The sequence below is a fragment of the Suricata suricatta genome, chromosome 14 (genome assembly GCF_006229205.1).
Source record: "Suricata suricatta isolate VVHF042 chromosome 14, meerkat_22Aug2017_6uvM2_HiC, whole genome shotgun sequence".
Classification (NCBI taxonomy): Eukaryota; Metazoa; Chordata; class Mammalia; order Carnivora; family Herpestidae; genus Suricata; species Suricata suricatta.
The window spans coordinates 79,047,696-79,061,164 of NC_043713.1; the positions used below are offsets into that span (position 1 = coordinate 79,047,696).

Below are 13,469 nucleotides of genomic sequence, written 5' to 3' on the forward strand. Positions count from 1 at the left end.
TGTGTCTCCCTCTCTCTCTCTCTCTGCCCAACTCACTGTCTGTCTCTCTTTCCTTCAAAAATAAGACATTAAAAAAAAATCTCATTTCTCAGAAGGATCTAGACTGTAGGCCTCTTTAGAAGAAAGTGCCAGTCCTAAGGCCAAGTGCCCCCCACCCCTCTGGAGGATCCGTGGTCCTGAACCTAGAGCAGATCACAGTTCCCTCCCCTGGGCCCAAGTGCGTGCTCCCTCCCCGCCCATTTATCAGAAACAGCACTGCCAGGGTCACCCAGCTGGTGAGGGCAGAGCGAGGCCGTCTCTCAGGGCCACGTCCCGTCCTGGCAGGAACCTCTCGAGAGAGTCTACCGGCCCGGCTCTGATTCAGAGACACCATTTAACTGCTCCTCCCCAGAGCTCCTCATCTAGAAAACGAGAGGGTCACGCTTGCCGGGAAAGGACCCTGTGAAAGGCTATTGAGAACAGCTAAATGCTGTCCCCCGCACTTCTTTTCTCACTTTCCTGGAAACCAGGCCATTTTTCAGCCTCCAAGAGGCAAAACGGGAAGGGAGGATGGCTCCTGATGGTGATAAGGTAACCTTTCCACATCCGGCTCTCGCTGTGATGCGTGGGGAGTAATTGGAAAAGTTCAGTCTAAAAGCCGCCCTTTAAAAAGAGCGCGAGCGAGAACCAAAGAGTTGGAAAAAGCTGCACGCCTCAATCTGTGTCCGTCAAACGTCCCCTAGGGCCAGCGCCCCGAGGCTCCAGCCCGCCATGGGGACGCGCTCACCGGCACGGCCCTGCCGCTCGTGCCTGCGCCTTGGCTGAGGCCGTCCGCAGGGACCGCGTCTGCCCTTCCCCAGCAGGGCTCGCCTCTGAACCTCACCGTCTGGGGACCCGTCCCCCGGGAACTTCTCGAGTCGGCCCCGTTATTGCGTCCGCTGAAGGGGTGCATGTGGGTACCTGGGGAAGGGCGCTGCCCCGGGGACCAAGCATCCTTGTCATGACCTGTGGTCATGGTGCGTGAAGACGCGTGCTAAGGACAGAAGGACTGTGTGGCCACAAGAGCCAAGGCATTCTCCGGACAGGGACCTGCCACTCAGGGCAGGCCCACGGGTGCCGGATGGGGGCCCGCATGGCGGGAGTGTGTGCTGGGCACAGTCCCAGACCCGGCAGACACAACAGAGGCCAAGACCTCTGCCGTCTCAGAACGTTCTTTCTGTTTCTAGAACGGGGAGGGCAAAGACAAGGAAATGTACTCAGATGTGACGGTGGCCGGTGGGGTGGGGAACAGTGTTAAATGGAGCAGCCTCTTAGAAAAGGTGGCATTTGAGCAGATACTGAATGACAGGAAGGAGTTGATGGTGGGAACATCTGGGTAAGAAGAGGTCCAGGTCACGAGAAGAATAAGATCAAGGGTCCTGAGGTAGGCTTTGGTCTGGGTGCACTAGCTGGGCGCTGTGGCCATGAGTCCCGTCCCCTGCCTCCCTGTAATGCAGAAATCACCTATCATAGACGGACGGGCAGGTTTGCCTCTAGGGGTCCCGTCGGCCTGTCGGCTTGTCTGTCTCTCCTGCCTCCGCAGGGGACCCTTATCCACATGGGGCCCGTTTGGAAGGGAGGGCACAGGACCTGTTGGTGGTGGGGTGAAGGTCAGGACCCTGAGCCGGTGCCCCCAGCGAGCTGAGATCAGGGGATTGTGCAGAGCGCCTTGTGTCTGCAGGGCAGGGAGCCCGCCGCCAGCCTGCCTGCTCTCCCCGTCAGCGCGTGTCCCCTGAGACCAAGGCTGGCATCTGGCCCGCTGCTGACTCCCTCCCAGCACCCGACACGCCGCGGGCACTTAGCTAGCTGTGGGTACACAAGACCTCGCGTATGAGCCCCGGGTGATCAAAGGGGACAGACCGCCTGCTTGGAGCCCGAGCCCGCTTGGGTCCTTGGGGAAGACCCCTCACCTCCCCGCCCCCCCCCCGTGTTGCTTCTTGACTGGCTGCGTGACCTTGGAGAAGGCACGTGACCTCTCTGAGCCTCATTTGCCCCACTTATAAAATGGGGACAGAGTGCCAGCTTGGGAGGCCATCGCAAGGTCCGTACAGCAGGTGTTCCACACGCCGGGGGCTCGAGCCTGGATGTCCCGAGGGAACGGACCGGCATGCCGTGTGCGCACTGTGCGTGCCTGAAACGGGCTGTGCTTGAAAGGCTTTTTTTTTTTTTTTGCCCAGAGATTTAGCCCTTTTTTTCTTCCCTCCAGAAGGAAGAGAAGGAAGCCTGGGGTGTATTCTTATTGCACAGCACCCCTTCATCTTGTCGGGTCCACACTGTCGTCTGACTCTGGGGCTCTGGGGTGACAGCTGACTCTCTCTCCCCACCGCCACGCGCTGAGCGCAGGTGGGAGAGAAGCCGTGCCAGCTCCCTCCCCCACGCAGCCCTGCAGGTCCCTCCAGCAGATCCGAGCAGGAGAGTGGGAAGGGCCCCCGTCCTGGGAACAGAGGGGCCTGGGCTCCTCAAGGTCTGCCCGCCCCCCACTTGGTGTCAGCGTACAGGTCGGGGGGCCCGGCCATCCCCCAGCTAGCTCATTAAGCCCCGGGCCCCAGGCCCCGGGAGCAGCTGCACACCTGTCTCCGGAGGGTTCTCTCTGCCTCCCCTCACCTCTCTTTCTCACTCCTTCCTCCTGGCCCCCCATCACTTCAGATGAGGAGGGAGAGGATGAGTCATCCGTTTTCACGAGCACCGACAAAACCCCAGGGGCCCGCGGCCAGGGCTGCGGTCGGGCCAGGGGGTGCACAGCGTGTGCCGAGGGAGGAAGTCCCCACACGCATGTGCACGCACGTGCGCGCACACACACACACACACACACACACACACACACACACACACACACACACTGTGCCTGCATCTGGGCCTGTGTGCAGACATGATTTGCATGCCCAGACCTGTTTACCAGGGCTGGGCATAATTGGCTCGCCTCGCTCAACACCTCGAGCCCCCCCCCACCTCTCCCTCCCCTCTCCCCCTCCCACCCCTGCACGCCTGGGAAGAAATAAGAAACGTGACAACAAACTCCAGTTGTGGCAAACCCACGAGTCCGCCGGCAGTCACGCACTCTGGGCGCGGCGGAGGGGGCGGGGCCGCCGCGTGGGGGAGTAATTGGTGAACCCAAGGTGAATGAAATAATTGGAAAAGTGAGGTGTGAGTCTGTGATGAAGTGTGAGCGGGTGGGGGAGGGGGGAGGGCCGTGTCCTCTGTATTCACAGCTTCTGATACAGTAATTGCTATTTTGTGGTTTCTATTATCTACACAGTGGGGAGCGTACGCGTCTCCTTCCCCGAGCGGCAGGGTCTGGGCTGGAGGGGGGAGTTCCTGGGTGCCCCGTGATTTTCCCCTCCCTCTCTGGTCCCTGGCGGCCCTGTCCAGCTCTGCTCCCAGGAGACGGGGGGCACGCAGAACTTGCTTCAAAAGCCACTCTTAAAAATGGCTCCGTGGACCTCCTGTCAGATAAGGGCCTTAATAATGGCTGGTATTTATATATCGCTTATCTCCAAGGAGCTAAAGGTACTTCATTGATTTTTCCCCCCAACCTTCTTTTTTTTCCCTCCATTTTAATTCTCTTTCGATGGAGCTGCGAGATCGTTAGTATCAGCCTTATTTTATCCCGCGTGGCTGTGCCAGCAGCCAGAGCCGCCCTCAGTTCCCCACTTTGTTTTCAGGCCGGAGGAGTGGCCGCTGCGCGCAGGAGCCCGCCAGGCCTGGGCCGTGGGCAGGTCCCTGGGCCTCTCCGGCCTCTGGTTTTCTCACCTGGGAACAACGCAGGCAGCGCACTACTGCCCTGCAGGCATTATACCTGGAAACTGTATTTAAAAATGTTTTTTTTATGTTGATTTTTGAGAGAGAGAGAGCATGAGTGGGAGGAGGCAGAGAGAGGGACACAGAATCCGAAGCAGGCTCCAGGCTCCCAGCTGTCAGCACAGAGCCTGACGCGGGGCTCGAACTCACAAACCACGAGATCCTGACCTGAGCCGGAGTCAGATGCTCAACCGACTGAGCCCCCCAGGCGCCCCTGGACTGTGTGTTTAAAAGGCCCAGCACATCACAGGCATTCGGTCACTGGCGCCTAGGTCCCTTCTAAGATGGAATCCTAATCTTGCCGCTGCTCCTTGCCCGTCCGCTCTCCCTTCGCTGTCTGTGCTCAGGAGGGAGACACATGCCGTAAACGTTTCCCCTCTTCCTCAAAGAATGGGATTTCTGGAGCTACGAGGGTCCCTGGACGCAGTATCTCATGCCATGCTCTGGGCTGTGGGCTCCCCAAGGACCCCCTCGGGTCCCTGCACATGGCCCTCTGGGATCCAGGGCGCCCCGCCCCCCACCCCTCGCCAAGCTCCAGTGCCACTTCTCCAGGCCACGTAAGCGCACCGCCTTCAGCCTCTCCTCATCAGCTTTTTTCTCCACCTTTTAATTATTTTCCTTGCCTTTCTCCAGACCCTCAGCTGCTTGTCATGCACAGAGCACCCCGGCTTGCAGTGCGGCAGAGGGAAGAATTAACCTCGGCCGTTTGTCTCTCCCCCGCTCGCTCGCTCACACACTCACGTGGGCCAGCTCCCCAGAAATGAGACAGGGCTGTGAGGGAATCCGGGCGGAGGCCGCCTGGACCATCGAGGGACAGGATGGTCATCCGTGTGGGCAGGGGCAGGAGGCCGGCACATGGCGTGAGTGGATGGAACGGGGACTCCGTCGCTCTCCCAGGGTCTTGGGTCTGTCACCAGATCCGCTGGGGTCTGAGCAAGCCCTTCCCAGCCACCCCCTTCCGGCTCCACCCCAAACAGGGCCAGACCTCCGAAGAGACCCCTGCTCCTGAAAGTGGACAGTCCCCGTCCCGATCACTGAAGGAAAATGAAATTCCACACTGTGGACAGAGTGCCGGCTTACCGTCAGACCCTCCCAGATCCGCATCCTCACCCTGCCACTTGCTAACGGGAGCTACTGCCCCCCGACCTCAGTTTCCCCACCTGTAAAGTGGAGGTGGCAAGACTAACTCACATCGGTGCTCTTTGTACGCGCCCTGTGGCCTGCCTCCACGCAGTCCTCGGCCCGTCCCTGTGAGCGTGGTGGCGGCAGCGGTCGGGTGTACGGCGTGGGGCTGCTGTCTTCTTGCTTGTTGATTGCACCGAGCCGGGCACTGGGCTCCTTGCGCCGATCCCCTGAGAAGCAAGACAGAGGTGGCTTCTGTGGAGCTGAGCTCCAGCCCCGGGAGGCAGAGGGCACACCAGCGTCCGCGCCAGTGCCCTGCTGGAGAAGCACAGTGAGCCCCCCGGCGGGCACAGCCCGGGCACAAGGCGCAGGGGGGTGGGCGGTGAGCAGAAGCCCACTCGGACTGCGCAGCTGTTAAGCCAAGGCCTGTGAGAGCCTGCGGCCTGGGGCAGGGGTCGGGGGACGGTTTTTGCGCCCTTGTCGCGGGGCCCCCAGCATAGGCTGGGCACATAGGCGGCGCTTGCCGAGGCCGCCTCTTACCAGTCAGACTGCCATCACACCCTGGTCCTCACGGCCATCGGACGTGCTGTCCCTACAGCCTCCCTCCCCTGTGTCTCTCTGAAGAACCGTTTATCTGAACGAGCCTAGGAAAAAACTCAGCCACCCGCCCCCCACCCACCCTGCCTGAGGCCCAGGGCTCCCGTGGAGGAAGAGGTGGCGTCTGTCATGGGCTGCGATGGCCTTTAGGTGGCAGAATAAAGCAGGGTTTGCAGGCTGGGCTCCTCTGGCCCTCCAGCCTCACCTTCCTGCCTTTCCCCACCTGCCTAGCCTGCTGGGCCCCACGGAGAGCCCCGAGCTGCAGGCAGGCCCGGAAGACTGACAGGGCTCCAGCGCCTGCCCCTCCAGCCCCTCCCCTGCCCGGGAGGCTGGCCTCCTCCCCAGCCTGGGGGCAGCCGCCGGGGAGCACCGAGGAGACGTGCAGATTCATTTTGAGGATTCATAATGCCGCATTTACACAGCACCCTGCCTTCAGAAATGGGGCTGGCAGATGCCTGGTCATGCTGGCGGGCCCGCGGGTTAGCGCCTCGGATTTAGCTTCTAGCATTTCACGAGAGCTTACGGCCTTTAACTGTGTTTTTTACCCAATCGGTCTTTGGCCCCGAAGCGTCCTAGGCTGTTGAGTGTATGCGTGTGTGCCCGGGCGCCCGCAAGTACGCGGAGAGTGTCAAATAAACTAACCCCTCTTCAGATGCCGCGCACGTTAAATATTTATTGGCAGCGATTTGTGCATATATATTTGATAAGTGGACATTAGGATGGGGTTGGGGCTGGGAAGTGAGACAGGAGAGACAAGGAGGCCTGATCCTTTTGTCCAGGAACCTCTCAAATGCTTCTGTGGGAGGGGATGGCAGGTGGGGGGAAGGGGAGGGGAGGGGAGGGGGCCGGCCAGGCTGTGTTTACCTGCCCAATCCCTGCCAGGGGGAGCCAAGCCGTGTTCTTCTCCCGAGCTTGGCCTGACTTTGGCTTAGCAGGTATCAAAGCTAAAGCACAGAGGTAGGGGTGTGGGGTTTGGAGGAGCCGCAGTGCCTGGTTCCTGCACTCAGAATGCTGAAGAACCCCCCTCCGCCCCCCTGCATCCCGGGTCTGGGAGAACAGGCTCATCCTGCTTGCTGAGCGCACGCAGGCGGGCCGTGTGCTCCGCTCAGCCATGCAGGCTCAGGCCCGGAGACCCTGCCGACTCCGCTTCCGGGTCCCTGGCTGGCACACACGAGCGGCCCCTTTCCCTGGCCTGCCTGTGCAGGGCTGTGTGCCCGCCCAGCCAGATCCTCAGCCCCGCGGGCCAGGGCAGGCTGGGGGTGCCAGCCTGTCTGAGGAGCTGGAATTCTCCGTCAGCCTCTCCAAGCCCATCACCCCTCCCTGCCCAGCACCAAGGCCGGGATATGAAAGGAGAAGGCCTGGCATGCGCCCTGGAGCGTGTGCTGACCAGCGGGGTGTGTGTGCACACGTGTGCAGACTGGCGGGGTATATGTGCGCTCGTGTGCCCTGGAGCGTGTGCTGACCGGTGGGGTGTATGTGCACGTGTGCGCCTGCGAGCACTTCTCTGTTCTAACCAGGAGGGATGAGCTTGTGAGCTGCTCCTGCACACACACACACATGCACGTGCACACACACGCACGCACACACACACACACACACACTTACCCCAGCCCCTGCGTGGGCCCCGGTTCTTAAACCCCCTTGTTTTGCTGTTTGTCTCTAGCACCTTCGGGGAGCTGAAGACCGTCCGCTTGCCGAAGAAGATGGGCGGGACAGGCTCGCACCGAGGGTTTGGCTTCGTAGACTTCCTCACCAAGCAGGATGCTAAGGTGAGGCAGGGCCCTCCCCCGCTCCTCCTCCTGCCCCCACCCCACCCCCTCCGGGCCCTTTGTAGAAGCAGAAAAAGTCTGAAGGGATGTGGGCACGTCCCTGCCCCACGTGGCTTTCCTGGTGTCTCCCTGACCCTACTCATCTGTGCGACTCCCTCGGAAGGAAAGACCCCGAGTGGTGCGTTTGGGGCGGGGGGCATCCCTGGGTCCCCCTCCCTCCCTCGCCCACCCACGTGACAGAAGCAGGATCTTGGGATACAATGTGGGGACGTGAGCGGGTTTCCCAGGCCTCCCGGGTCAGACGGAGCCCCGGACTGTGAGCCGGGAGAGGACGCTCCACAGGGACCCGGGTCCGCCCCGCTTCGTCCCACGTGGGGCTGGGGCCTGTCGGTTGTGCTGCCTCCAGACGAGGTGGGCACAGCAGGGGCTGCGGGGGGGAAGGGGGGCGGAGCACAGGGACAGAATTCTCTAGGCTCCTCCGGGACAGGAGGCCTCTCATTTCTGAAGCGGGACGGCCCATTGCCATCAGCGCGGCTGGCAGGTGTGCCGGCGGGCGTGGGTGCCGGGCAGGTGGGGGAGCACTGGCCACGTGGTCAGGGGACTGGCTGTCCTCGGGGCCACCGAGCCCCCAGGGGAGGTGGCGGCGTCACTGCCCCCCCAGGCTCCCTCACGAGGCCCCTCTGTTGGCCTCTGCTCTCCAAAAGGGTGTGGGGAAGTGACGGGTGGGTCTCCCCAGCGCCGGGACCCCCTCTGCCTCTCATGAGACCGCCTTGGGAGGAGCAGAGCGTGTGTTAGAATCACACCATGGCCTTCAGGAAGCGGGCGTTGCCAGAGGCCCAGTGGGCGGAGCTGAAGGTGACATGTCAAGGACACAGCTGCGGCCTTTGTGGGCCCTGGGAACAGGCACAGGCACCGAGGGCACTCCTGGGACCTCGGGGAGCCTCGCCAGCCACCTTTGTCTCAGCGTCTTGAACTCAAGTGCCTGCTTTGTCGACACGTGGCTGTGTTTGTCCGGACATCTGCTCCCCTTTCTTCTCGGCTGGCAGCCTTCCCCCGGCCGCCTGTCCGTGGCGGCACCCCTGTGCAGCAGCCCCGACCCTGGCAGCAGGGCCGGCACCTTTGGGGGACCCGCACGGGCTCAGGGGCCGCCATCCAGGCCCCTTCCCGCCGGCAGCGTGCCCACCCCCCAGCCCTGCTCCGTCAAGAGCCGGCGTGCCCTCACCCCAGACGCAGGGAAGGGGCGAGCGGGGCAGTGTTCTCTCCTTAGCCTGCCTCAACCCAGAGCTCTGGGCTTTTGGGGGGCAGAGCCGCTATCGCCTGTTTGATATCAGAGTTCCTGATGAGATTGTGACCAGGAGGGGAAAGGGGGAATCACCCCCGACCCCCAAGAGCTGTCTTTCATGAAAGGGCTCATTAGCAGAGCACAAACTCTGAAGTCAGGTGGCCTGAGCTGGGGTCCCAGGACTGCCGCTGTCTGCTGGGTGACCTCGGGAGAGTGACTGACTTGCTTTCTGTGTGCCTCAGTTTCCCCGGCCTTTAGGAGCCGGAGGGAGGGTTTTCCTCATGGACCTGCCGTGAGGTGTGGATGGGGTGGTGTTCTGGGGGTGGCGCCGACCCCGGGGGCTCCGTCGGTTCACTGCGATGAGGAGGAGGGAGGTGGCAGTGGCGATGGGGGTGATCTCAGGAGGAGAAGGGACAGGACAGAGCCCAGGGGGAAGGCGTCGGAGGCCCTCAGCTGGAGGCACACCTCTTGCGCACGGCGGCCTCTCTCCCGGGCTGGGGCTGGAGGGTCAGACCAGGCGTGGGCTCCCAGCCTCCAGCTCCAGGCCCTGCATTGCCAGGACGCTGTCAGTGACGGTTTTGTTCCCCACGTCGCTGGGGCAGAGGCGGCTACTCAGGTAGACGGGGCAGCGCTCAGCCCCAGAGCCGGGCTGCAGGCGTGATTTCAGGCCAGCACGGGCGCTCAGCACTCGGGACTTACATGCATGGCTCTTCCCCCTCCATCCCTTCCCCACTTTTAGTTCTGGGCTCCAGGAAGAGAAGGGGCTGCTGGCCGAGGACACCAAAGACTCAGCCCTTGGCCCCTCCCCTCCCACAGATGGCAGCCGGGCTCCCGAGTCCCTGCAGCATCCCTTCCCCTGGGCGTGTGAGGACGGGGGCGCTGTGTGCCCTGTGTGCCCGCCCACTGGAGCTGGCCCCCCACGTGGCGTGACACCCCCACCCCCGCTGGAGCACATCCTTCCTGCTCATCTCCCTTTGCTCCTTTTGCCTCCCGGGGAAGCTGCCTCTCCCACTCCTTCTCCGTGTCTGTCTGAAGAACCATATTGTCTTCCGAGTGGCACATTCAGCACCGCCATGAGAGCCGCGCACGCTGGCGGGTGCAGTTCTGACCTCCGTTCGCGTCGAGGGAGGGCCAGAGTCTGAAGAGGGGGTGCGGGGCCATGAGGAGACACCGAGTAAAACGGGTCCGGATCTTCACTCCCACAGGCGTCTGTGGGAGTGCTGGGGGGACGTGCCTCATCCCTGGCCCTCTGGCGGGTTCCCACTAGGTGGCTGTCCTCTTTCTGGAGCACCTGGGCAAGGGGCCTCCATGAGAAGCCTCCGGGGGCTTGATCGACCCAGGGCCCAGCTGCACCCCTCGCTGGGGGCAGGACACCCTCCTGGAGATGGGGGCGTCACTCTCGACATCAGCCACCCTTGAACCTGGCGTCAGAGCCTCCTCCCCTGGGGGCCCCGGGGCCGTGCTGAGAAGGGAGGAGAGGAGAAGGGGAGGGAGGGGGAGGGGAGACAGGAGGCGGGCGTACCCAGGGGTGAAGGGAGAGGGTCACGAACAGTGTTGAGTCTGGGAAGCAGTGGAGAAACTGATCGTTTCTGGCTGGGCCCGGAACACAGATATGTTGGCTCCCAGTGCAGTGCTCCTTGGCCAGTATCAGCCAGTCCCCCTCGCCCACTGGCCGAGGTGAGCATTAGCCGCGGTCAGTCCCTGGAGGCAGCCCCCCCACCCCCCCAGCGCATGAGCCTGTCTGCAGCGTCCCTGCACCCTGCTCTCTGAGTCTTCTGACCTTCCTCCACGACACCGTGTCCCAGCCCGAGCACGATCAGGGGCTCTGTCACCCATTGGGCCCCTCAGGGTTGAGAGCACACCCCCAGGCCACGAAGTTCTAGCACAAGGCGTGGCAGAGGCTGGCGGGCAGAGCTCAGAGTAACCAGGCAACTGATGACAATAGCCAGAGGTCCCTGCGACCGACCGCCGGCTTTGTATGTGACATGTACACCGCACGTGCATTGTCTCCTCCCAACCCGCAGCGCCCTGGAAATGGGGCGGGAGGTCTGCCTCCATCTCTCCCGGCCTCCGCATGGTCGCCGAGCTCTGTCTGTGCTGCCACAGAGCTCCATGGACTGATCCCCACGAAGCCTGGGCCTGGCCACTGGGGCCACTGTACTGAGCTGGAGGAGACCCATCTACCTCGTCGCAGCTCAGGGAGCTGGCACATCCCCCCACCCTAGGATGTTTGTCAGCCCTCAAGGTGGCGGAGGTGGGGCGGGCCAGGCTGGCAAGGGCAGTTGAGGGTAGTCAAGGCCCCCTGCCATCCCAGATGCAGTGGTCTTCCCCGGGTGGCCTGGGTCTGCACTTCTGCACACGGCTGTCTCCCTGTCTCAGGTCCCCCACAGCTCCCTGGACTCGGATGTTTCCAGAAGGGCAGCATCTTGGCAGCGATCAGAACCACCAACTTCTTTTTTTTTTTTTAATGTTTTATTTATTTTTGATACAGAGAGAGAGCATTGAGGGGGAGGGGCAGAGAGAGAAGGAGACACAGAACCGGAAGCAGGCTCCAGGCTCTGAGCTAGCTGTCAGCACAGAGCCTGATGCGGGGCTCGAACCCACGAACCGTGAGATCATGATCTGAGCCAAAGCCGGAGGCTTAACGGACTGAGCCACCCAGGCGCCCCCAGAACCACCAAATTCTAAGAGCCCATCTTTGGCAGGAAAACTGCTGGGCATTTGTGTTCATCACTTTTAATCCTCCCAGGGCTGTAGGAGGTGAGAGGCAGGTGGCATTTGACACACGGGGAAACTGGGGCTCAAAGGAGTAAAGCTGCTCACCCAGGGTCACGCAGCCAGACCTGGGCAGAGCTGGGAAAGCCCGCGTGCTAATAACCAGATGCCAAAGCCAGTGTGTCCAGGGTGCTCCCCGCCCCGTTCCCACCTTCACTTAGGCTGAGTGACAGCCCCTCCCCTCCCTGGCAGGCATTCCCCCCAACCCCCGCCCCCCCTCCCCTGCAGCTACCCACCCCGGCACCCCGCAGAGAGAAGGGCTCACCTATTAGAGACATTTTGGGGGTAGGGCCCAGAGCATCCCTCGGGAGCGTGCCCAGAAGGGTGAGCGCCCTGGCATCAGCCCGTGAGTGTGCGTGCCAGGGTGCAGCCCTCCTGAGCTCAACGGCAGCCTGGCCCCAGAGAGGCCCCGGGAGCCACGGGGCTTGTGTTTGGCAGCCGCCTCCTCCCCCCGCTTTGCCCAGAGCAGGCTGGTCCTACCCGAGGAAAGGAAGGCCAGCCCGGAAGACAAGGGATGGGAAGAACAGACTCTCGGCCCAGGAATCGGAATATTAATCTTTCCCCCATGCACACGCCTTGCATTTCCCCTCCCCGAGCCCGCCGCGTCTTTGTACTTTTGCAGTTGTAGCTGTTTTTATTTGCCGCCGCTGCTGTTGTTTTAAAAGGTCTATTTTCACATGGAATGTTATCCAATTAGCAGAGCAATGTGTTGGCTTAAATAAACACTTGGGGGGAGCCGGCAGTAGGGAGACGTGATGGCGGCGGGTGTTGGCAGGCAGAGCTGTTCTCACCGTGGTAAACAACCGCCGCCTTAATTGTGGGGTCGCACCCGTTAATGTGTCCCTTCCCGTTCCTTGCGTCTGCACGGTGCTGGGGGAGGGGCGGGGAGGGCCGTGTCTGTGACACGGACACACGGCTGGTCCTGGCCGTGCCCACACCCTCGCCTCGAGGACTCTGCCGAAACCAGACCCTCGGTGGAGAGAAGGGGACCGTGAGGGGCCAGATGGAGCCTCTCAGGGCAGGGACTGCCGCCTCCGCGCCGGGCACCCTGTGAACGGTGATCGCCGCCAGATCACCAGTGGTGTGAGCTCAACACATGTTTGCTTAATTGAGTGTGAGAAGGGGGTCGAACGCAGTTTCCGTGGGGCCCATGGGAGCGCAGTGGGGTCCGAGGAGGCCGGGAACCCTGAGCAGGGGCTTCATGTCCCCTAACCCCAGGTTACTCGTCTGTCCCCATGTCGGAAATAATACTGGCCCCAGAGGCAAGTGTGGGGACGAGGGGCCAGGCCCCAGAGAAGAGTGCAGGGGCCCCTGTGGGTCAGGGCCGTGGCACGCAAGCCTGGGTGTTGGATGTTCGTCTCCAGAAATGTTAATTGCAAGCAAACTCAGGAGTTGGGGTTTTTCTCCACCTTTCTGTTCAGGCATGCATGGTAGGCATGCACACTCGTGCCTGTGTTTCCTTAGAAAGTTTTTGCCCACTTCCGTCATTGGAGCTCAGAAGTAAAAACACACACACACACACACACACACACACACACACACAAAGTGTATTTGAATCCTGAACCTTGCATTTCAAGGTCAGGATTCAGGCTCAGCCAACACATCTATGGGCTGAGAAGCCAGGGTCGGGACAAGCCGCTCTCCTCCAATGAGCCGGCGGGCATCCTTTATCACCAGGGCAGCGCCATGAGGTGCCCCACGCTAAGCCTGTCCCTCCCTCCAGGCCTCTGCCCACATGGGAGGGACCAGGGCTCCAGCGTCCTCCCTTCATGGTTTATCAGGCGGTCGGGACACATGGCCAAGGAAAGGTGACAAGCCCGGCCAAGCTCCTTCCAGGAGCTCCGCTGGCAACTTTACTGCCAATGACAACACAGGCACGAGGAAGCAGACCCCGTGCCCGGGCACGGGGACAATGCATAGTTGCCTCCTTCCTTAGTTTTCTTGGCAGCTGCGGGAGGCCCAAGTGCCCCCATTTTGCAGTTGAGAAAGAAGAGACCCAAAGAAGTTCCTTGGCAGGCCACGGAGCCAGAAAGCAGCAGGGGCCCCACTGGGAGCCCCACTGGGAGCCCAAGGACATTACCAGGCCACACCACCCCACTGCCTTGTCG

The 13,469-nt window shown here is 61.9% G+C and overlaps 1 protein-coding gene across 1 annotated transcript in view; it reads left to right on the plus strand.

The window, feature by feature from the left end:
* Positions 1-13,469, plus strand: part of RBM19 (RNA binding motif protein 19) — a 114,587-nt gene that overhangs the window by 77,217 nt on the left and 23,901 nt on the right. Inside the window, exon 22 of the mRNA XM_029922255.1 lies at positions 7,199-7,304. Within this exon, the coding sequence (XP_029778115.1) occupies positions 7,199-7,304 (106 nt within the window). The remainder of the gene's footprint in view (positions 1-7,198; positions 7,305-13,469) is intronic.